This window comes from Mytilus californianus, unplaced genomic scaffold (assembly GCF_021869535.1).
Source record: "Mytilus californianus isolate M0D057914Y unplaced genomic scaffold, xbMytCali1.0.p SCAF_13, whole genome shotgun sequence".
Classification (NCBI taxonomy): domain Eukaryota; kingdom Metazoa; phylum Mollusca; class Bivalvia; order Mytilida; family Mytilidae; genus Mytilus; species Mytilus californianus.
Window position 1 is genome coordinate 14,470,741 of NW_026262615.1, and position 26,463 is coordinate 14,497,203.

Sequence of the window (26,463 nt, forward strand, 5' to 3'; positions counted from 1 at the left end):
AGCAAAACCCATAGCAAATATACCGTAAGGCCTTAAGGTCTTTAACGTTACAAGCAAAACCCATAGCAAATATACCGTAAGGCCTTTAACGTTACAAGCAAAACCCATAGCTAATATACCGTAAGGCCTTTAACGTTACAAGCAAAACCCATAGCAAATATACCGTAAGGCCTTTAACTTTACAAGCAAAACCCATAGCAAATATACCGTAAGGCCTTTAACGTTACAAGCAAAACCCATAGCTAATATACCGTAAGGCCTTTAACGTTACAAGCAAAACCCATAGCAAATATACCGTAAGGCCTTGAAGTTACAAGCAAAACCCATAGCAATATACCGTAAGGCCTTTAACGTTACAAGCAAAACCCATAGCTAATATACCGTAAGGCCTTTAATGTTACAAGCAAAACCCATAGCAAATATACCGTAAGGCCTTTAACCTTACAAGCAAAACCCATAGCAAATATACCGTAAGGCCTTTAACCTTACAAGCAAAACCTATACAGTTGAACGGCAAACGCCTGAATCTGACAGATAGAGGTCAATTTGTCGACAAAAAAAGTACCCGTATGTAAAATGTTTACGCCCACAGACAGCGCCACCTATAATTTTTTCTATGGCGTCTTTGAGAACGATGTTCCGTTCTGTAGTAAATTAAAACATTAAATTAACTAAAACATAGAAAAGTAAGTGTATAAAACTAATTAAAAGATATATTTGCACATGACTGGTTATGCATGATACGCTGGCAATGTGCGCAATGTCCTTTAATCCAAGATTCAAAATTAGTTTGTTTCCTATGTCAAAATGGCGGATTCCAATGTTTACATTTTTCCATCGATTTGAGAGCTGACACAAATTTGTATCCAATCATTAATTTGCATATTATGTACTGTGTAGGGTAGCTTATCCAATGGGATTTACTGTTATAAAGTGGCTATACGTTACCAGCCATCGTTACAACAGTGCCATGTGTTTTGTGTGTATAGCTCAGGAATGATGTGTATTCAATATTTACGGTAAATAATCAATGTAATGTTCATTATATTTCCATGCATACACAAGTCATAACAGCAAATGCATTTTTTATAGAACTTACTAGGTAAACAGACATGTTTAACTGTCTGCTTTAGCAAAAATTCGTGTAAATAAACCCGATGGGTCGTTTTGAATATTCAAGCACAGCAGACGAACACGTGGTAGATTATTGATGTTTGTTTACCTAAATTGCACGCTGTTGTTACTAAATACTTAGAAATAACCATTATCGTGTTATTATTGTTTAACAGCAGATAAAATTAATTTTACAATTGCATTTAACTACTTTCAAGAGTTATATAATACACCTTGCCTAAGAAATAGGTCTAGCTAGGTCCATGGACCTCCTTTACTAGGTCCTTAAAAAAAGAGGCTGTAATAATGTACATGATGTAAATTACCATATTTACATTCCAGCATTTTTTTGCATTTGATATATTTCATATATATGTACATGTATGTACATAGAGAACAAAAGAGTAAATGAACATACATGGGTTTAATTCCCACCCTAGGTATTAATTTTAATACTCATTAGAGGTTGGAGCAAATAGGGCAGATTGCAATCGACCATAATGTAGTGTCTAAAAATGCTGATTGATGTGGCCAAGTCCTCAACAACCTTTTTTCTAAGTATACAGCAGCTCCTTTAAGGATTAGTAAGGGAACACTTTACATATAGTCCAGTGGCTAAGTCCTGTCTTTTTTGTCTCTATTATTTCCTTATTTATATTATTATATTTCTTATATTCTCTTGTACATGTAGTAAGCTAAAAGCTATCATTACTCTTTTTCCTCATCTGCCTGATAACAATGAAATGTATTCATTGTTGATGTCTGTAAAGTGACTTATAATTTAACTGCTAACGGACATTTGGACTCTGGTGGATAGTTTCTATACTGTTATCTCATTGGCAATCATACCACATCTCTTTATTTTAGTACAGGTTAAGTATTTAAAGTAAGTGACTAACAAACATTAAATCATTTGAAAGAAAAATTCTGCAATGATTTCAGTTAACATATATCAACAATAAGATTTGGTTGTATAAATTGTGTCATTATGTTTATAATGACCACTGTAATTGTGAACTGCCATGACTGCCTTGTACAAAATATATTTGAATAAGTTCCCTAATGAATAGTATATAGATGTTTAAAAAAACAAATGTATGTACTAGTTCCAGATCTATCAATTCAAAAATAATTGATGATTTTTTTAATTAATTGAATAATAACAACTTATTGCAATAATCATGATAATCATGATATTAAAATACAAACTAGCATTCTTATATGTGATACATATATAACTTAATGCAGCTTATTCTGAAATTGTAAGGTATGTCATAAAAAAGAGATTTTTTGTAAAAGTTACCAAAATTGTCTGTATTTCAACCACATTTAGGCCTAGGAACCTTAAATTTTTAAGTGTAGAGGTTGACAAGTCATGACTGTAAATTCAGATATTATCATGAGGTTTTTATTGAAGTAAATAATGCGATTAAATTGATTATCTCAATAAAAAGAACTCTCATTCTGATTTGATACTATGAGATTTTTTCTGATATCAGAAAAATAAATATCTCATTGTTGTCCATTCTTCAAAAAATTTCTGAACATACTGTACATGTATTTAAGTCAGCTTTGTTTTTGTCTGAGACTACTATAACATGGGAAGTGACCAATCTCTATGTTAATTGTTATAGTAGTCTCAGGTTTTTGTTTTGTAGTTCAATTGACTATGCATTTTAGAGCAGTTAAATATGAATTTGGATTAAATTTGAAGTTGATTCAGTATATTTTATGACATAATAACACTCTTTTATTTAAACAAAGCATTTTCAGACTTTATTTACAGACCAGCTTAGCTAATCATTCATTATTCAATCAATAATTTAATTAAAAGACTCAACAGTTGTTTGTAGGACTTATGAATTCAAATATAAGGGAAAAAAATCAAAACTTGAAGTAATACATGCAATAGGAATTATGAGAACTGCATGATATCAGATTCAATACAGCTTTTTTTTCAGTTTTCTTTGTGTTGATTATAATGTTTTAAATCCCTTTCTGGCTTTTTGGATGTTCAGATTTTTTCTCTTGATTAAGAGCGAGCAACGGAACTTGTACATCTTATATAGTTTCTTATCTAGGGGTGGATCAAGCAAATTTTCAAAGAGGAGGGGGGCATGTATTGTCTACATTTTCTTTTTTTCCATATTGTAATTTAATGTAATGCAAAGTTAAATTCTATTGTAACACAAGTTCTGCTGACAAATGGCTGATAAACCCCTCTTGTATGTAATTATTTGGCATGAAATGAAATATGTTTTTTCTGTATATGGAAATTAGGAATAATCCACCCTCTCTTTATAAAAGACCTGGATCTGCTTAAAAGTTCTTGCTTTTCTCAGAATTTTCCATTGTTACATCAGGAATAAAGGCTACCAATAATCATGCTTGACAATCATTGAGGTCACACATAAAGAACCCATCTCTTTGCAGATCATAGTAGAAAAACAAAGATACAATGTAGTTGGTAACATAAATGTATTTAAAAATATCAAGCGAAACATTCCCATACAGAATCTCTGTCAATAAGTTATTTTTCCACTCTTAACAGTGAAATCTTAAATATGTAAATTGATCGGCAAGCCTCACATCTTGAAAAATAAAATGTCTGTAGGAAAGAACTATTGTTTCACAATTGATGCTGTGTTAGAATTTATAATATCACTCTTTTTTCTCCATATGATTAGCATAAAAAGTGACAAGTTCTTCAGTCTAAATAACTTTGTTAAATCTCATTTCTGATGGAACATTTTCAGTGCACCAGATTAACAACTTTCTATGTTAGATACTTATTTAAATATAAAAATTCAAGTCTAATTTTAGAGTGAAATTTTAATATATTTAAACAAACTGTTCTAAACAACCAACATGTACAAACACTGAGTTTATTTTCATATCCTTTCTTAGAATATTGATACAAAGAAAGTAAAACAAAGACTTGTATCATTCCATCTACCAAAAGGGTGTTTGAGAATATACAAATAAGTCCAAGTTTCAGAGAAAAGTCAGTTATCTATAATTTTCTTTTTTGGAAGTTTTCAAAAACCTGTTTTAGGGTACTTGAAAAAATGCCATATTCAAACATTCCATGACTATTTTAATGTTACAAGAGTAGAGGAACATAAAATATTGAATGGTTATTCAAGAAAGTGTCAAAATATAACTACAATCATTAATTTTACTCGAATTTACTGTTGTGAACTTGCAGTTTCCTACGACGCGTGTACGGAGTTATCTCCCGTTGATCTCCGCTTCGCCACGAATAAGCTGACACAATTGCGTATCCGGGGAATTTATGATCTATAATTAATATATAAGATGCAGAAAATGGTTTTACTTCATATTTTATACCCCTCCATACGTTACCAAACCCATTTAAGAAATGATTTGGGATTTTCCGTAGACCTACGCAAATTTTCCAAAAAAAATTTCAACTTCCATCGTTGTTTTAGAGTACTTTTATAACACCTTTCATAAATAAGTATACATAATAATGAAGCTTATTCACTCAAGATTTGGACCCTACAAGTTTTATTTATGTACGAGTTACAATTAGACGATACGAGGTAAAAAACCAAGAGGTGTACACGTTCACAAGAAAACGGTAAACTCTGACCTTTTATCACGTGACCAATGTCTTGAACTTAGACGCCATTAAAGCGTTTGCCGTTCAACTGTATAGCAAATATACCGTAAGGCCTTTAACCTTACAAGCAAAACCCATAGCAAATATACCGTAAGGCCTTTAACCTTACAAGCAAAACCCATAGCAAATATACCGTAAGGCCTTTAACCTTACAAGCAAAACCCATAGCAAATATACCGTAAGGCCTTTAACCTTACAAGCAAAACCCATAGCAAATATACCGTAAGGCCTTTAACCTTACAAGCAAAACCCATAGCAAATATACCGTAAGGCCTTAAACCTTACAAGCAAAACCCATAGCAAATATACCGTAAGGCCTTTAACGTTACAAGCAAAACCCATAGCAAATATACCGTAAGGCCTTTAACGTTACAAGCAAAACCCATAGCAAATAATCATCTTTAAAAGGCCCAGATGTGACAAAACCTGAAACAGTTTTAATGCTTTGATGCATTGACATTGTATTTTCAGTTAAAGACATTTATACTTATTATTTTAACAGCCATAAAAAAGTATAATTTTGGTATAGCTTAAACAAGTTCTCTTCACAACAACTTGTCTAATATGTTTAGTTAAACTTTTTATGTTTTATGTACTTAGTATGATATAAAAATTCCATCTTGTTCTATTTAATTTTGAAAATTATTATGGTTTGTTTTTTCAGTTAAAGACATCATTTATGTAAATTTTTACGGACAACAGAAAGTCTTATTTTGCTACAGCTTAAACAAGTTTCCTACATAGCAGTCTTTTAAAATATCAGGTTACCTTTGTATGTATTTTTTAACTCTCACATTTTTAAGCTTAAAAGCAAGAAGCCTCCAGATGTAAACAAAACAGATGAGTTTGGTAACACAGCTTTACACATAGCTGCACAATCCAATCAGAAAGAAGTGGCTGTTCTGTTGTTACAGAGTGGGGTTAATGTAACAGCAAAGAATGCCAAAGGTATTGTATGGTATTTTAATTTTGCCAAATATTTGTCTGAAGTTAAAATCAGTAGCAATGCCATTATTATTAGTTAAAATGTCAAGTAATGGTTACATACCTTCCAACTTTTCGAAATCTTCATGGGGGATTTTAAGCACAAGAGGACCTAATGCATACCTATACATGTCATTAGTGTACTTAATTAAAACATTTTTTTGGTTTTGAATAAGTATTTAAATGTATGTTTTACTTTTCTGAATTCCTCTTTAACAGGTAATTTATAAAAAATTGTTCTTGACCTATAGGTTTTTCTCTTTTTTCTTTCTGGATTTTTTTAATCTTGTAAAATTAATACTTAAATAACCTGAATATACCAACTTAATGATAATTTATGCAGTCATGATAATCCTTTTTTGTCCATTTCTGTATTTTATTAATTGTCATGGCTCCAAGTTATATTCAAAAAGGATGCTGACATGATAAATGTTCAAGGTATTTTACATAAGATACATTAGAATTGTCTAGTAAAATATTCTTTAGTACCAAGATTCCTGAACAGTCTAGTGGAGCTTTTATGGAAGGTTCTGATTTTTAAAAAGATTTCTATCGATCTTGATTATAGTTATTATTTGTAGCCCAGACAGCTATAGATTTTGCATACAACACACCAATGAAACAATTACTATCTGTTACACCAGTGAAAAATATACCCAAACTTCCTCATCACTGGGAAGGCATCTTACTTAAGGTTAGTAATCATAACAAATACCTGGAACACCTAGATATCTGTAACCTCATAATTTAATGAGTGTATTTAAGATAAGTGTTAAATAAAGGCAGCAGTAGTATACCACTGTTCAATAGTCATAACTCTATTAAGAGAAAACAAATCGGGGTCATAAACCAAAACCAAGGGAAACACATCAACTATAAAAGGAAAACAACGGAACAACAGAAAAACAACTGCAACAAAAACAAACGCCAACATAACCCAGAATTAAATGAGTGCATTTGAGATAACTATTAACTCAGAATTTAATGAGTGCATTTGAGATAAGTGTAAACTTAGAATTTAATAAGTGCATTTGATATAACTGTTAACTCAGAATTTAATTAATGCATTTGAGATAAGTGTTAACTCAGAATTTTAATGAGTGCATTTGAGATAAGTGTTAACTCAGAATTTAATGAGTGCATTTGAGAAAACTGTAAACTCAAAATTTAATGAGTACAAGAGAAAACTGTTTACTCAAAATTAAATGAGTGCATTTGAGATAACTGTTAACTCAGAATTAAATGAGTGCATTTGAGATAGCTGTTATGGCAATATATGGCAGTTGTTATCAAATGGTTTGTTTCTATGTATGTTGGCGTTTGTTTTTGTTGCAGTTCAGTGTTTCTGTTGTTCCGTTGTTTTCCTTTAATAGTTGATGTGTTTCCCTCGGTTTTGGTTTGTGACCCAAATTTGTTTTCGCTTAATCAATTTATGACTATTGAACAGCGGTATACTATTGTTGCCTTTATTTACCTCAGAGTTAAATGAGTGCATTTGAGATAAGTGTTAACTCAGAATTTGATGAGTGCATTTGAGATAATTATTAACTCAGAATTTAATGAGTGCATTTGTTAACACAAAACTTCAACTGGAATATGCTGACTGCTGTTTACTTAATATCCATCAACAGTAATTTAAGACTATTATTTCCATTGCATATGCATGCAAGTTTTAACTAGTGTGAATGCATTCTAACACATTTTCACTTTGATAAAATCTTAAAATTTATGGATTGCATTTGATTGCATTTGAAATTTTTGTTGCTTACATTCACATAATTCATTTGGACTTGGATGAATATTACTGTGTCATTGGCAATCAAACCACATCTCTTTTTTTCGTAATGTTTAATTTTCGTAACATGTTTTTTTTTCAACAGAAATCTAGATTCCTTGGCTTCCAGGCATTATGGGTAGTTTTGGAGAGAGGTGTACTTTCATATTTCAAGAATAGGTATATAATTTATATTCATCATCTTTAATAATTACAACTAGATAATCTAGTTTTAGTAAAATATACCGAAGATTCTTTATTATTTGGGGAGTTTCTAATTTTAGTTGAAATTGGTGAACCACAAACGGCTGGTACTGTGGTTTCATTATTATTTGTTGGATACCAATTTTTGTTAATTTTGCTGGTAAAGTTGAACCATGAATTGAAATGTTCAAAGAAGTACAAACTTTCTATTGACATATACAGGTATGCAAATTTTTGCACAACCAGGATATCATATATCCTCAAGATTTTCCCTAAATTCACAAAAACAGGAATCAATGAAAATAAATAAGTCCACAGTGTACAGACTTTGTCAAAACTATGAAATCAAATATCCATGAAAATCCAACTTTACCCAATCAAGTGATAATTGATATCAACAAAACTGGAATAAATGAAAATAAATAAGTCCACATTGTACAGACTTTGTCAAAACTATGAAATCAAATATCCATGAAAATCCAGCTTTACTCAATCAAGTGATAATTAATATCCACAAAACAGGAATCAATGAAAATAAATAAGTCCACAGTGTACAGACTTTGTCAAAACTATGAAATCAAATATCCATGAAAATCCAACTTTACTTAATCAAGTGATAATTAATATCCACAAAACTTAACGAATATACAGTACACTGCATTAGGTTTTACCTTAAGATAGTCTTCTGTAGCCTCATTAACTGACTTTCCTTAAGTGTTGGTGGTTTAGTGGTGTCATTCCAAGCTTGATGAAGTGAATGACTGTAGAATTGTTACATATAACTGCTAATTAGCTGCTAAATGTGCAACATGGAGGAGTAAGATCAAAGACTGATCAGTTCAATGTAAGATACTTTTTCCATAAACACAGATTTGACCCAATCTTTTCTAGGCTTTTGCCCTGTAAATTATACAAATAAATGTGTGGTATGATTGCCAATAAGATAACTAGCCACCAGAGACCAAATAAAGTTGATGTAGGCAATTATAGGTCAAACTTTGACAATCATCAAAACCCATACTGTATATAGTCAACTATAAAAGTTGTCATGTTTAAAATCTGACGTACTACAGATTCATTATAATTCATGGGATATCAATTTTCATGGATTTCAAGGTTACAGGTGAAACACGAATTTTACTGTTTAAAGAAGTACTAATTTTCTGCAGACTTCTGAAGCCCGCCCCCAGGTGCAGGATTTTCTTGCTGTGTTGAAGACTTATTGGTGGCCTTTGGCTGTTTTCTGCTCTTTGGTCGGGTTGTTGTCTCTTTGACACATTCCCCATTTCCATTCTCAATTTTGTTTTGTAAAACCATGAAATCAAATATCCATGAAAAAAACATTTTTTCCTAAGACCACAAAAATTGATACCAAGAAAAATAGATGAATCCACAGAATTATGTCAACCAAGTACAAATAAGGGTATGTTTGTATCACAGAATCATGTCAGCCAAGTACAAATAAGGGTATGTTTGTATCACAGAATTATGTCAACCAAGTACAAATAAGGGTATGTTTGTATCACAGAATCATGTCAGCCAAGTACAAATAAGGGTATGTTTGTATCACAGAATTATGTCAACCAAGTACAAATAAGGGTATGTTTGTATCACAGAATCATGTCAGCCAAGTACAAATAAGGGTATGTTTGTATCACAGAATTATGTCAACCAAGTACAAATAAGGGTATGTTTGTATCACAGAATCATGTCAGCCAAGTACAAATAAGGGTATGTTTGTATCACAGAATTATGTCAACCAAGTACAAATAAGGGTATGTTTGTATCACAGAATCATGTCAGCCAAGTACAAATAAGGGTATGTTTGTATCACAGAATCATGTCAGCCAAGTACAAATAAGGGTATGTTTGTATCACAGAATCATGTCAGCCAAGTACAAATAAGAGTATGTTTGTATCACATAAACATTAATGATTAGGAATGTGGATCTTATAAATAAAATGTTATCATCAGGTATTTTTAAGTTAATCTCGGTCCCAATATCTGGGTTCAGTGAATGATTTTCATTTGGAAAATGCTGGACTCATTTTCAGACTAGTTAATACTACACTTAAATAAGTTTTTCAACCCCTAGGCATAGATGGCCTTATTCAGATTTGAAAGCACTTTTTGGAACTTTTATTTATCAGTGCTCTTCAACTTCATGTTTGAGCTTTCCAACCATTTTGATGTAAGCGCCGTTGACAAATCTTATGTAGACTAACACCTGCGGCCCTTTTCACAAAAGATCTTAAGAGTAAAAACACTCCTAAGTCATACACATTTCAGTATAACTTACGATCAATTTTAATCGTAAGATTTTTGGTGAAAAGAGTGGCTGTATCTTTGATGATATTTTCCTATTATGTTTTCAGTCAAGAATGTTAGAAAATTTTAATAGTAGTTTGTGTATTTGTGTATTTGTAGGGGAGAAAATGTTGATACTAATTTGTGTATTTTTAGGGGAGATGCCAGTAGTGGAGTAAAGAGAAAAGGAATGAAGTATTTAGATAATGCTACTGTACTGGTATGTTTATTGCGGTTCAAAGAATTGTAATGGACAGCAGAATCTCAAAATTATGTATTTATTGTTTTCATAACCAGTGAAAACTGGATATCGCTTGATGTCAACTTGAGTTATTTAATTTCAAAATAATAATAAACGAGCCTGTGACTTTTCATCATAGACAAAATAGCCTTAAAACTTTGAATAAGAAAGTACTTAAAACAAATTTGGACCCCTGTCTGAAGTAGATGACAATCACTGAATATTCATGAAGTCATGGGGTGAACTTGATTACCATCTTAAATTTATAACATTTTGACTCTTCCTAGCAGCATCTACTTTTAAAATAACTGCTGAAACAGACTACTTTCAAATTTATGCATTTTCCCATACATTTCTGGTATCACAATCGGTGTATGTTGTTACATCATGATCATGGTAGGAGTCAATTGTTCAATGACATCATTTATGCCAATTGACCTTGGGTCAACAACTCATTTAAAAAAAAAAACTCAAAATTTGTCAACAACAAAAAAATTGTGACCTCTACTACAATCGTTTAAATTGTATATTGGAAATCTTCCTGAACATGCATGAAATGTTTGCTACTGGACAGTTAAGCAAACATCAATCAATGTATATTGGAAAACTTCTGTTAATAATAGATGAAAAGAATAAAAAGAATTACCAAACATATCAGACAGTACAACAGGCCACACTAACAACCAACATCCAAAGTTAAAAAAATAACAAAATAATTTTGAACTATACTTCAGACTAGTTTACAGAATTCGGTCACATAAAAAGATATGAAAATTTAAGTAAGTTAAAAGCCATTGATTGAAAAATCATACATTAAATATTTCTATATTTTTCACTTTCTTGTATTCCTTTGATTGTATATACACCCAGTGCAGAAAAGCACATGTTCAGTGTATTTCCTCTGGTGACTGGTCCAAAAGTTTTCTGTTACTTAAATTTTTAGTTGATCTTTCATTTTAGGGAAGAGAATCTGAACCAAGTGAGTTTGTTATCCATTATTCGGATGGTACCAGACATACGTTTAGTTTTCCTCCTAAAGAACTTGATCTAGTTGTTAAACAGGTAAGTCAGGCATGAGAATCAGGTTACCAGATCAGTAAGTAAGCTTATCATATGTTATACAATCTGTTGAACTGCTAATACCTCTACAGATTCATAGGAAATAGCAAAACAGCTTTACAAAGAAAACTTGATAAACTTTGTTATTTCCTGCATAACATATTCATAGGATCTAGTCTTCACATATTATCTTCTTCAAATTTATATTTTTACCTAACACATTTGTTGTGCCTATTTGTCTTCTTTAAAACTTTTGTCTGCACTAGTTTTGATTCTCCATGGTGAGAACATGAACCAGTGTTATCATTAAAGGTCAAGGACACTGCAAATGTAATAGAGAAAGAATATTCATTATGGAGTTTGGCATTGTGCTCTGTGAATGGAAGAATGTAGCCCCATACTCTGGGTGTATGCTCCTATATTATTGTCAGTTTTGGAGCTTGCACTCATGAGATAGCATTCAACAATTTGTTTCTTGTCTTTTTTGTTTTGAGCATCACATTTTATTAATGTCTTTTTCTTGGGTTCAAACTTCATTATATTTGGCAGGATTATTTTCCATTAGAATAGGATGTATCTTATTAAATATAAAATTTTCTGAAAGCATTGTTGAAAACAGCCATCAAATTCATATATATGTTATTTGGAGCCAAAGTTTATGTTTGCTAAACAGTTTTAAATTCTAAGGGAACATGTCAAATTCAGTATTTACTATATTATATATTGCACACATCTAGTCAGTAATTATATTTGATAATAATTGTATAGGAACAAACGAAATTTATGTATTACTGAAAAATTATTACACCAGGGTTTTCGATATCACAAACTAGTCAAAACATTTACTAAATTTTATCATCGGTATAAGGACATCATTCGTAAATATAGCTCAACATGCAGACTTCTTATACGTTCAGGTATTTCACATCCAATTTTTTATGGAAATATTCTTTATAAAGCACAAAAATGTCAGTATTCACCTCTGAAACTAACAAAACCTTTAAATAGACTTATTAAGAAGGGATATAGTTACGATACTGTTGTCAGGTCATTAAAGATTGCATATTTTGGCGTTAATATTGATTCACTTATAGGGTCTTTGCATCGGCACTAAACACATTTATTTAAAAACCAGTTGTTGGCATGACACGGGTTATGTTCTTCTCATATATGTAATGATGGTATGATACTAAACCCCTAACGGGAAGGATTGTGCCTGATATTCATATGATGAAGACATAATCTTTCAATCAGTTTAATTGAAGTCTGGAGCTGGCATGTCAGTTAACTGCTAGTAGTCTGTTGTTATTTATGTATTATTGTCATTTTGTTTATTTTCTTTGGTTACATCTTCTGACATCAGACTCGGACTTCTCTTGAACTGAATTTTAATGTGCGTATTGTTATGCGTTTACTTTTCTACATTGGCTAGAGGTATAGGGGGAGGGTTGAGATCTCATAAACATGTTTAACCCCGCCGCATTTTTGCGCCTGTCCCAAGTCAGGAGCCTCTAGCCTTTGTTAGTCTTGTATTATTTTTAATTTTAGTTTCTTGTGTACAATTTGGAGTTTAGTATGGCGTTCATTATCACTGAACTAGTATATATATTTGTTTAGGGGCCAGCTGAAGGACGCCTCCGGGTGCGGGAATTTCTCGCTGCATTGAAGACCTGTTGGTGGCCTTCTGCTGTTGTCTCTTCTGTGGTCGGGTTGTTGTCTCTTTGACACATTCCCCATTTCCATTCTCAATTTTACATTTATCAGGAGTTTATTGCTGAAACAACTCCCTTGCAAATGAATTCGAATAAAATGTAAATTTGTCACTGAATTACCCCTAATACATATCAATAAACTCCAGAAAATTGGGTTTATTCCTAAGTATTTCTTTTTATTATGCGAATGCTTTAAGATTTATTACTATTATAGAAACTGTTCAACATCCTGAAGGAACATATCACATTCAGTACCCACTACACGTCACAGGGTAAACAGCTGGATGGTACCAGCCAGGAGATTGTTTCAATGAGGTCTGTTGAAGACTCATTTAAGGTAATTGGATTTTTAGATTAATTTTCTTGAAATGTTTGTTATACACAAACGTTTAGCCAACTAAAATTGAGAATGGAAATGGGAAACTTATTTTCTACATCTTTTTAATGATATTTAGAGTATGAAGGAGAAGTACATTAGTATTGGATTTTTAAATAATTTGATATTTCTTCTTTTGTATCAACTAATCAGTATATTTTTAAGGTTTATAGGTCACTGTACAGTTTATTACACAAATTTTTCATTTTATGATTCGTAAATTAAAAAAAAATGCAATGTCTATTTTGTCATTTATACATTACAGACTGCAGAAGCACATCATAATTTGTTAGAGAAAAAAATCAATAAAATGTTTGAAGAGGCCACTCATGTACAGGCAAATTCAGCAAGTTCAGGTAAGGTCAATCAATCTGTTACAATAGTCTGGAAATGTCAAACTTCTCCTTTTAAGGAGAAAAGGGTAGGCAGAAAATTATTTTCTTTATGTCCTGCCTACTATAGTAGAGGAGCATTATGTTTTCTGGTCTATTGGTCTGTCAGTCCATCTGTTAGTAAACATGTTCACTATCATGTGTTTTTGATATAAAAATAAGGAGATGGTGATTGCTAATGAGAAAACTATTCACCACAGTTCAATAAAGAGGATGAAAGCAATTATAGGCCTTCAACAATAAAAAAAAACCCATACCGTATAGTCGGCTATAAAAGTCCCAGACAGTGTTCTATTATCAATGTGTATATAATGAACTATTTGAAATTATATGCCCAAATTAGGTTTTGGCCCAATTAACATGGTTCACTGAATATGGAAATGTGATAGTTGGAAATAAGTACATGCTCTTTGTTAAAGTTTCTAGTAAAGGTATTTTACCATGAAGCTTTTGTAACATCATCTTGAAACCAAAGACACATATTCATTGCAGTCTGTGCCAAAAACTTTTCAAAGCACTAGCCCATAGGGCTAGTTGAATAAAAAAATTACTAGCCCGAATTGATATTTACTAGACCTGAAAAATTTTGTGTCAACGGTGAGGATCACGAAGTGATCCGAACCTTCTAGGAGGGTTTGGGGGCATGCCCCCCCAAGAAAATTTTGGAAAATTAGATGTAAAACCCTGCATTCTGAGGTTACATTTTTGTATCTGTAAGTGAATATAACATATCAAAAATTGTTGTTTTTTTCTCCAGGTCAAATGTAAAGTTCTCATTTTCTCCAATAAAAAATTAGAATAGTTCTTTTGCAAAAAAAAAAAATCTTTTTTCCATAAACTGACGTACCATTTCAAGTAAGCACTAGTAAATTATTACTCAACTTAGGGATTGTTACTTTTTTGGGGAAAAATTCCCTCATTGTCATTGATGGATGATCCCAACCAGTTTAAAATTATTCCTAATATTCTTTCATATTTTGTTAGTCTTAACAAGGATTCTTAAATGTCAAAGTTTAGTTAATTCTCTGGCACTTCTTTTTGATCTGGAAGGGGCCTTCATTTCTGTATTGTTTGCCACTGGACGTTAAGCAACCAACAATCAATCAATCATTTCTGTATTCTTTATTTTTTATGCTATTTTTCTCAATTTTTTTCTAAACAAATATTCTTTATGTTTTTTTGCCCATTTGTTATATTTATCTTTTTAATACTGGTTAATGAAAAATCATAATACAGTGTGTACTGGCTGGTCATTAATGCGTATGATACGATTTTGACACACCTACATAGCTGATGAATATTCATGACTTAATAGATAAGGACAGCACGTGTAGCCAAAAACTGGGAGTTGTAGATTTGTAGCGAAAATGTATATATGTAGTTTATAAAATAGAAAAATTAGATCAGAAATATAGTTATTAATTATTATAAAGCCAAGCGAGTAAAAACACGGATCTATCACATTATTCTCTATTCTATAAACCCCTATCAACACCCTCTTTATTGTCACTTTAGCCGTTAATTTTGACTTTTGTTTAAAATAATAAAATGCCTAGATCGTTTTCTGCATAGGTTTTTTAAACTCGAAACTCGAAACTTCTCCAGTTATTCATGAAGGCATTTTCAACTTTTCAATGTTTTACCTGGGATAGCCCCCTGTTTCCATTTCAGAATCGAATGAGATCGAATCCTTGATTGTTTGTTTACATTGAGTGGTATTTATAGATTGTGTTTATTGCAAGCACATGGTCGAGCCTCGTTCTCGATTTCGTTGGTGATTGGGTATATCGCGTTGACAACTGGTTCCCTTTGATAAGAAGGGGGAACAACCGTAAAGAATTTAATAGGGATACCAGTTAACGGAAGAAAACAAGGTCGGCGACAAATTTGTAACTTGTTTTTCATAGATTCAATAAAACACCGGCTTCAATTTCGCAAACGATTTCAGATGTTCACAAGACCGGTCGGGCAAACACCAGTGCTTCTGCACAAGTCCGATGAGATTTTTACTAGACAGGGGCTTCAGGCTACCGCTTAACGTTGCAGACTGTCATTGTATAGCAACCTTTTCAATTTTCATTCCCGCCTAAGATAGAAATTTGGCGTTATGCTTTCTGGTCTGTGCATCTATCAGTATGTTATTCCATTCCTTATCAGGTGAAAAGTTTCCGCTTAAGGCATTTTACCATGAAGATGTAGTCATAACAACTTCAACTTACTACACATTTTATTGTTAGGAAAACTTTTTAAATTATATGACAAATAACAATTTAACCCTGATTTCACATTGACATGATAATGTGAACAGGGCATGGTTTCCTATAGACACATATTCTTGATTAATATTATAACTGTTCTATTGCTGAACACACGGCTTTGATTGTTTCATTCTTTTTTATTCTGATAAAATGGTTAAAGGCTTTGTGAAAATCTTTCTTAATGACTGTTTGATATCACAATATCACACACTGATTAGTTGATCTGTTATTACTTGGCAACAGATTTTTGAAAGTTCTAAATTTTACCATAACCAGACTGTTTGATCATAAAAGTTGTTTGCCTATTTGTAAAAAAAAAGTAATGATACATAGATTGATTTAAAACATGTTTAAATTATTTTCAGCATTTTTATTCATTTCTGGAGTATCACTGTGAGTGTATTGTTATCATGTGATAAAAAGAACATTTTTATACGACCGCAAAAAAATTTTTGTGGTCGTATATTGGTATGACGTTGGCGTCGTCGTCGTCGTCGTCCGGCGTCGTCCGAAGACACATTGGTTTTCGCACTCTAACTTTAGTTTAAGTGAATGGATCTCTATGAAATTTTACCATAAGGTTCAATACCACAAAAGGAAGGTTGGGATTGATTTTCAGGGTTATGGTACCAACAGTTAAGGAATAAGGGGCCAAAAATAAGGATTTTTGTAACTTCCAGACAATAACTTGTGTTTAAGTGTATTGATCTCTCTGAAATTATACCATAAGTTTCCATACCACAAAGGGATGGTTAGGATTGGCTTTGGGGGGATATGGCTCAAACCGTTTAGGAATTAGGGGCAAAAAAAGGAAAAAAACAAGGGTTTCCTGATTAATGGACAATTTAAAAGCAGTGTAAGGGAGGTAATCCAAAAACAAAATTGTACAGTGTTGTACAATGTTGGATTACCTCCCTTACACTGCTTTTAAATTATCTATTTAAGACTTTTATGATGTATTTAAATTGGTAATTATGGTTGCAAACTCCATTGGAAATTTGAATTGAGATTATGACCATATCTTGAGGGAAAGAATTTTTTTTGGAAAAGGGGGGTGGGGGAGGGGGATAAAAAAGAAATTGTGGGGTGGGGGCAATATTTTTTTTACATTTCAGATTTCAGATATTAAGAGAAAATCTTCAAATTTTTTTTTGTTTTGTTTGGGGGGGGGAGCTGATGTCAATTCGCAACAGCAAAGTGTCTTGCACAAAAGCAAAAAATTGAATATAAATTCAAATCATATAACCAATTCTAAGTTCTTTGACTACAGTTATTAAGTGTCAGAAACCTATTATGTGTCAAATATTTAATTACAATCCAAATTCAGACCTGTATCAAGCGCAAATATTGTGTCCATTTTCACCCCAACTGTTCAGGGTTGGACCTCTGTGGTCGTATCCAGCTGCGCTCAGTGAAGCATTTTATTGTATTTTAGTTTGATGGTATTTTCCCTATCAGGGGTTCAGATTTGCTTTTAATAATTAAAGGTCCAGGACCTTTGAATTTTCAAGTGATAGGTCCTGCATAAAAAATCAATGGTCCTGTATAAAGCATCATTGTTAAGACTGGGAAATCCTGGACTTTCTTAATTCAAAAAATTAAAAGTACCCTCCTAGAAAAGAAATTTCCTAACCTTGGACCCACACTAATGTGAACCCCTGTTGGCATATTTTCTAATTTCAGTTGTTGAGTTCATTATTAAGTTTGTTTGACTGATTTTGGATATAAAAATTATTGACTTGAAATGAAAATGTATATTCATGTATCTACCTGACTAATGACATAAGTGAAAATGTAAAATTTGCTACTATATAAAAATAAGGAGATGAGGTATGATTGCCAATGAGACAACTATCTACCAAAGTTCAAATAAAGTGGATGTAAGCAATTATAGGCAACCATATGGCCTTCAACAATGAGAAAAACCCATTCCGGCTATAAAATGCCCCGACATGAAAATATTAAACAATTCAGTTGAGAAAACTAAGGGCTTAATTTATAACAAAACGATTAACAAAAAACAAATATGACAGACATGAACCAACGACAACCACTGAACTACAGGTTCCCAACTTGGGATAGGCACATAAAAAATGTGGCGGGGTTAAACATGTTTGTGAGCGCTCAACCCTCCCCTAACCTAGGACAGTGGTGTAACGGCACAACATAAGAACAAACTATAATAATCATTTGAAAAAGGCTTAACTCATCAGATCGATACAAAGCAGAAAAACATCAAACAAAAACACAGACAGGACGTGGCAGGGTATTTATCCATCACTCATTCCTAGCAACAAAAAGGACACTTAAGTACAGATCTGAGAGTACTCACAGTTACTGACAGCTAGTTCAAAGCCAATAACAACTAATAAAAAAAATCATGTATCTAAGACTAAAATATCAATCAGTACACAGCCAACATCCAATGGATTTAGTGTAAAGACATCATTAACAGTCAGAGAAAAACATGACCTTTTGCAATGCCAAAATAAAGGTATCGACAGATTGTTGTACCGATAAAGTGCATATGTGTATAACAAAACTATTTAGTATGATTTTAATTTACTGATAACAAAATCAATATTTATACCAATAAAAACAATATTCAAAGAGCTAATTACAGTGTTGAATTGGTAACCTTTTGGAATAAGTTTACTTAAAGGATTGAGAAGTTTCCCTGGATCGTATGTAAATTTCTGGTAAACAACATCACCATAAAATTTAGGATGTGCTATTCCGTCTGAAATAAGTTTTTTACAGGTACGGCAAACCAAATCTTTGTATCTATGGAAGAATTTAGTAAAGGTTTTAACTAATTTGTGGAAACGAAATCCCACTTTGCCCAGTTTGGTGAAAATAGTAAATAATGGTACAATGTACAATTTGCCTGTCTGTTACTGTACTAATCCCTGCCAGTAATTTTCTTTCTCTTTCATTCATTTTTTCTTTGATCTTTTTTTTTTCAATCTTTCTGATCTTACTTCAGAAATTATAAAATATCATTAGTAAATTATCCTTTATACATTTTTATGTAGGTGAGAATTTAGTATTTTAAAAGGATTTAAAAATGTTTTAAGTAAAAAGATCTGGAAATGGAATTATCTCACCTATTTGAGCTAGCTTTTTTTGAATTTTAAATAAAAACGCAAATTTGATACCATTTGAAATTTTTAGAAAATAAGTCTAACAAAAACCCTTGTATATTTTTTAAACACTCTGTTTAAACTAACATAAATTATTCATGTGCTCAAACGTGCAAGTTTTGTATAGCATACATATCTAAGCACATCCAGATATGCTTTTACTTTAAATAAGTATACAAATTTTGAATTTCAGCTGGATTAGTTGGTATGATGGAACAGATAGAAGATGTGATGAATTTATCTAAAGAAATGACTATGTCACTGAAACAATGTCTCACACAGTTCAAACAACAAGAAGAGGTAAGTCCATATTTATAGAAGTCTATGTAAAATGAAAGTATTATCAAAATTTAATACATGGATGGAAATTAAGATTAACTTAACTATAACAGAAATACCTCACAAAACTGTACTTATACAATAATACCAAGAAAACTAAATCTTTGAACTGAACTTAGTAGGTCCTCATAGCATAATACAGTCCTCATACAGATATACATTGTGAGAGGTTAAATAGTTATGCATGTAAAATGAATAAAGAAAAAAATGCGCTTAAAGCAGTAACCATTTAGGACTTCCAGTCTATTTGCCCAGCTTTTGTATTAAGGATTGTTTTTATATTGCATATATTGTAGCAAAGAGGTTTACACATTAAAATCAATTATAAAGTAGTTATTCGATACTTTGTAAGGCCACCCTTATAAAATTCTTTGTTTGATGTTACCTAACCATGCCTGGTAGGGTTGGGTAGTTCGGTAGGGATTTTATTTTTTTGGGGGGGCCAACAACATAAGTTACATTTTTTTAGATAAGAAAAACTACATTAGAGCAGGGAAAAATATTTAAATAATAATGGAAGCAATTTGTGTCAGAAAATTTTTCTGGTAGGCTGCTTTTTAGGTGGGTAGATAGGCAACATCAAACAATCTTAATTTTATTTTTGGCCTAAGTTGGTAACTCGTACACTTCTGTTTTATTTTACTGGTTAGTGAATTAGACTTATCTCCCTTTGATGCTGTTCTTTCAGATGCAGAATGTGAGTTTTTATTTTCATAGTAGTTTCATACAAGTTCAGAGTTGTTCTGCATGTTGAAGTTACTTAACAATTGCTAATTTTTATTCTCATAACATTTAATAAAATTTTATTTTATTTTTGTTTTTAACTTCTATAACTATTCCTTGTAACCTGATCATTCCTATGGCAATACAATGATTTCATCCTCTCCATAGATTTAACCGCTTTACAGACAATACTACCTCCTTAGCCTGAAAATGCATAAAATGCTTGTGGCTGCCAGTACTCAATTAATCATTTAGACTCATGAAAAGTTTACATACATCAATTGATTATTCTGATGAAAAAAAAAAACTTGTTTCTGAATTTTTTTAACTCCTTATTTTTGGTTTACATATGTCAATTTTTCTTTTTCAATAATCATTTGCTTCAGTGGGATATACAAAAAGTATGTGTGCATGTAAATAACAGTAAATTAACTATTTTTATGCCCCACCTAGGGGCATTATGTTTTTCAGTCTGTGCTTCCGTTCATCTGTCTGCCCCGCTTCAGGTTAAAGGTTTTGGTCAATATAGTTTTTGATGAAGTTGAAGTCCAATCAACTTGAAACTTAGTTCACATGTTCCCTATGATATGATCTTTCTAATTTTAATGCCAAATTAGAGTTTTGACCCCAATTTCACGGTCCACTGAACATAGAAAAGGATCGTGCGAGTGAGGCATCTGTATACTATAGACACATTCTTGTTCCTTCTGTATTACTTTACATTGATTTCCTTGGGAAACTGAAACTGTGATTTAAAGTACAAGTTTCCTATAGGCTTCTATTCAGAATTTTTTAAAACCATAAATATATCAGTATAATATTACAATTACTTTCTCAATCCAAGAAAATTACTAAGCCATAATTCTTATATGATTTGCATATCAACAAGTACTTGAATTGGATTGGTTCATTTAAACTTTTTATGCGCCAGCCACAGCAGAGGGGGCATTAAGTGTTACCCTTGTCCTTACGTATGAACGTACCAAATTTGTTTCCATTCCCTTATTTTAGTTTACCTCATTTAAATGTTATGAAACTTATACACAATGCTTATTACCACAAACACAGGTTAAGTTCGAATTTGGGTGGTGTCACTTTTACCATTCTAGAGTTGTGCCCCTTTATAAAAGAAAAAATTGCTTATTTTTTTTTTCCATTCTCTAATTTTAGTTTGCCTCAACCAATTGTTATGAAACTTATACACAATGCTTTATTTTGCCTGGTTTTCACTTCAAAAAATCATGTTACTGAAACTATTATCATAACCTACATAAACACTATGTTGATTTTACTGTGATCTATTCTTGCATGATACACATGTATGGGATCCTTGGGTTCCAAGCAAACTGAGATTGAAAAAAACAATAAACAGAACAGTTATTCCTATTGTAATGCATAATGCATTAGAGCTTGTAAAATGTATCAAATTTAAAGTAAATAAAATTTTGTGAAATTTCATGAATGATATTGGTGCATGATTACAAACATCAAGGCAAATTCAGTATTCACTATTAACACTTTTACCTGTTAGGAGTTATGGTCCTTGATTGATTGTAAATAGGCTTTTCCTGCTGTTACTGTGTGATAAATTGAAAACACTTGATCCAATCTGTTTCATTATTTTTATACAGTACCTTGTTTCTCCTTACAAAATTGATATGAGAATTTTCACTTTAGCTGTTTTTAAGTTATGGTCATTAATTAAATGGCACTTTTTTTTTGATTCTGTGTGGTGTCATTAGAATGCACGATCCAATTCTTTTCAAATTCTCATGACAAAATGGATGTCAGGATTGGTGTTGACCATTTTTTTATTTTGCAGTTCATGAGTTATTGCCCTTGATTGGTTACACAAGGACAATTATAGATGTAAGAAAAACCTGGTTTGCTGCCTTTTTGAAAGCCTACTGATGTGTTGTTGGGTTGCAGTAACATTGATCTTTACCCTACATTACCTTTTGATGGCTCATCTGGCCTTACAGGTTATGTGAGCCATCACTTGGCATCGGTTGTCGACATCCATCTTTCGTCGTTTGTTCATTGTCAGATAATTATAAGATTATAAAAATTTTACCAACCATTTTGACATTAATGCGCCTGAAATGTAAATTTTTAAGAACATTTAACATTTTATGGCCTTTATCTCATAAACTTAAACAATTATCGCAAAATTACCAAGAGTAAATATGATCAGCAGGTCAATTCTTCTAGGGAACTTTCAGAAAAATTGGACAACCCATTTTAAATTTATTACACCTGAAATTTTTGCAAAAAGTTTTTGGTTGAATATTATTTTGAAAACTATTACAGATAGATAGAAATTTTGAAAAGTAAAAATTCTAGAATAATAAGATCTGCAATTTAATTGATTTGACAGAAATCATTAATTGAGCCCTGAAAGGAGTTATTGCCTTTGAATGGCGATTTTTACATTTTTTGAAACTATAGTAGATAGAGAATCTTTCAGTAGAAAGAATATTCAGCAAAATTAGAACTACCAATAGGTCAACATGATAAAATCATCAATATTCCCCATACACAAGTTATTACCCTTGAAAGATGATTTTTACCAATTTTTGCATTTTTTGCAGAAATTATAATAGATAAAGAGAAATTGTAAAAGGCAAAGATGTTAAGCACTATATGATCTTCAAATAGGTTAACATGGTGGAAATTGTCATCTGACTTCTTATTGGAGTTTATTGCCTCTGAATGACCTTTTTCACCTTTAGTCAAAAACTATTGCGGATATAGTGAAAAAGCAAAAAATAGTGGAAAAATAAGATCTAACAACTATTTATTGCCCTTAAATGACGATTTTTTTTTACAAATCCTATAAAATAAATATCAAAATGGCAAATTTTTACCAGGGGAGCTATTTAGGCCTTAGTGATCCTCTTGTTTTAATCCTCTCCTCTAAGACCACTGAACTAACAAATGTTGGATAATCTGTTTAAATTACCAACCAATTATCTATTACTATCGTTTGACAGCATCCATTCGACTATCGGTTATAATCATGATAACTTGCTCCTTTTGTAATAGAAAATCATGCATTCTGGCACATTGTACTAGTTGTATGCAAATATTCATATCATTGCAGAGCTTTATTTGTTTATGTTTGATCTTATGTTTACTTTTCATATTTTAGTAAGCAATTAAAACAGTGAATCAATTAGAGACCAGATTCAGATTGGGCATCTTTTGTCTTTACTTATAATTACAACATTTATTCTCAACAATGAAACTGAAATTTCTAAATTTCAATGATATCACTCACATCTCACATGATAATTTCAAATACATAGCTGTATCAAAATTTGAATGGCTATCATTAAAAAGATATATAGAATTAACTTTAACCAACTTAAATCAATAAATTGAAACATTAATGTATTAAAAATAATATTTACATGAGAATATATTCATTTAACTAAGGGGATCTAACCAAATTGCTGTTAATGTGTGATGAATGTGTATTTTTCACTTTTGGGCATTAAGTTTTTCTCTTGACCATCCATCCTTAGGTCTGTCTTTCCGTCCGTCTGTCCTTCGGTCCATCCCATTTTAGTTTGCACACTCTAACTTAAGTTTTCCTCATCCAAACTTTACCAAACTCATACATAAGGCCAAGAACCAAAACCTGCAAACAGAGTTCGAATTTGGGCAGTGTCAAGTCACTTACCATTCTAGAGTTTTGCCCCTTTATAAATTGAAAAATTGCAAAGTTTGCCTCATCCATAACTTTATAAAACTCATACACAATGCTAAGAACCACAACATGCAGACAGAGTTTAAATTTTGGCAGTATTTCATTAACAGTTCTATAGTTATGCCCCTTTTTAATTTGAAAAATTGCAAAGCTAATTGAGTGGGGTCATTCATGTCCTCTTCTATTAAATACAAAAATTGGTTATGTCTTTGATAATTCAATGTTTGACATTGTTTTTTTCATCCTCTGATATTTTCATTACAATTTGTATCACTACTCGTGTAAAATTCAAACCGGAAACAGACCAGAAATATCGACATCACTGAGCCAAACCAACTGATTTCCAACTGATGATCGGAACATCACTAGAACTAATGTCAACCAAACTTGAACTGAATAATCCTTAGAGTATCTTGTATAAAGTTTACGTTTTCGTTACTGCTAATCGAACAATATGGTCATCATGGCTAAAATAGAGATATTGCCTTTAAAAGAATATTAATGTCTAATTTTGATTTTGTTCCTATTATCTCGAAAACTATAATAGATAGGTAGAAAATGTAATCAGCAACAATATATATTTTTGAGAGGTGAGGTATTCAGGCTTTTTGGAGCCTCCTTTTTATACAGTTGTTATAAAGTACATGTAAATGATACTGGTATTTTGCATAGACAACCCTACACTGTCATTACAAACTGAATATGAGTATTTATTGTATATGTCTGTTACATTAGATCTTTGATGTTTATAAGCATTTATGCATCTTGGGTTCAAATGGCATATTTAGCCATGCTCCTTTGTCAAGATCAGTGACTTTTATGTTTTATCATTCTCTGTAAATGTGTTCTGTGTAGGTGTGTTTTGTAAGATGATAGGCCATTGATATTTAGAAAAAGTCCAATATCCATTTTTTAAAAGAATGCAGGTCCTTACTTTTTTTTTGATCAATTTTTGTTGAAATAGATGTTTTAATCATCTTAAAAATCTCTTATATACAACGATGAACCCCAAAACAAAACTAAAAGTGTCACCTTGTTTTCAATAAATGGATTTTGTAGCTACAAACAAATTAGAAACACAATCATTTATTTACAAATTGGAACATGATTATAATCCATGATGATTAACAATAAGATAATTTTCAAATAAACTGTGCATATTCAAACTGAACTAGATGAACTGGTTACATCTTAACTAAACAAACTCTATGGATATGAGAGAATATTGCATTTCTTTAGGACTTTTAAATTTTATATTTCAGAAAAATAATTTAAAAAAAAAATTTAAACATGAACACAAAGCATGTCAACCAATTTACCTTTAGATTCAAATGGACTACGGCATATACAAAAAACTGTTGATTGTAAAAATGTTTACACACTAATTTAAAACTGAATTCATGTCATTTTATGTATGTATAATTGAGTACCATATAAAGTCACAAGAATACATTTACATGTCCATATTAAATTAATAATAATATGTCATTTACAATTAACTAATTATGTAAAAATACACAATTTCAACTTTGTTATGAATATAAATAAGATGTTTTTTTATTTACTGTTATCATGGTTATAGTAATCAATATAATTTTTAAATAGAAACTAACAGATTTTACAACATCTGGGATTTAAAAAGTACAATGGGATTTGTATGATTAGAACCTTGATTTCCCCTGTGGGTGCCTCTTTAAATTGTCACAGAATCAATCACCTGCGACTGAAAAATCAAAACATTAAAAGGTGTGCTCATCAGTTTCTACCATAACAGTTAAACACTGGTTACCTGAAAAATCTGGATTTGGGATGTTTGGTAAAATGGATTAAAAATATTTTATAAGATCAGGTATGTCAAATTTTAGAATGGGATATCATTAGAGGCAATTTACTTTATTTGTCACTGGGCTAATTTCAAGGGACAGTACATTACAAATTGGTGTACTTATTACAATATGCCACTGTTACCTGAAAAAAAATCATGATCACCGATGTATGATAAAATGGATTAAAAATATTTCATATTAGTTAGCTAGGTATGTCAAATTTTACAAGTGGGATATCATGAAAGGAAATTGACATTATTTGTCAGGGGTCTAATGACGTTCAGGGAACAGTACATCATAGCATTACTAATGATGTATTTAGTACAATGATGTACCATATGTCACTGTAGGGGGATATAACAGTTTGTTGGTACAAAATCACATGATTACGAAACATTTGAAAAATAGCGATCAGTGGATCGGTAAAGTTTTATTCTAATATTTTAGACACACATTTTGACCTTAGGGTTACAAATTAAATGGAATTGAGTGATGGGGAGAAAATTTATTTCAAATTCAGTATAACAATATTTTAGCTTATAATCATTTTGTTATTTGTATATGAGATGTCTGTTCAGTGAAATAAAAGTTCAAATTTGATATCTAGAATTTTTAAGTATTATTAAGATTACACGTTATAAAGACTAATCCAG

General features: G+C 31.5%; 1 protein-coding gene across 1 annotated transcript in view; it reads left to right on the top strand.

Annotated features, from left to right (window-relative positions):
- The window catches only part of LOC127723226 (oxysterol-binding protein-related protein 1-like), a 102,809-nt gene that overhangs the window by 12,877 nt on the left and 63,469 nt on the right, over positions 1-26,463 (top strand). The window contains exons 7-14 of the mRNA XM_052229788.1: positions 5,563-5,707; positions 6,325-6,437; positions 7,624-7,697; positions 10,186-10,249; positions 11,231-11,332; positions 13,256-13,378; positions 13,683-13,773; positions 19,404-19,510. Of these exons, the coding sequence (XP_052085748.1) occupies positions 5,563-5,707; positions 6,325-6,437; positions 7,624-7,697; positions 10,186-10,249; positions 11,231-11,332; positions 13,256-13,378; positions 13,683-13,773; positions 19,404-19,510 (819 nt within the window). The remainder of the gene's footprint in view (positions 1-5,562; positions 5,708-6,324; positions 6,438-7,623; positions 7,698-10,185; positions 10,250-11,230; positions 11,333-13,255; positions 13,379-13,682; positions 13,774-19,403; positions 19,511-26,463) is intronic.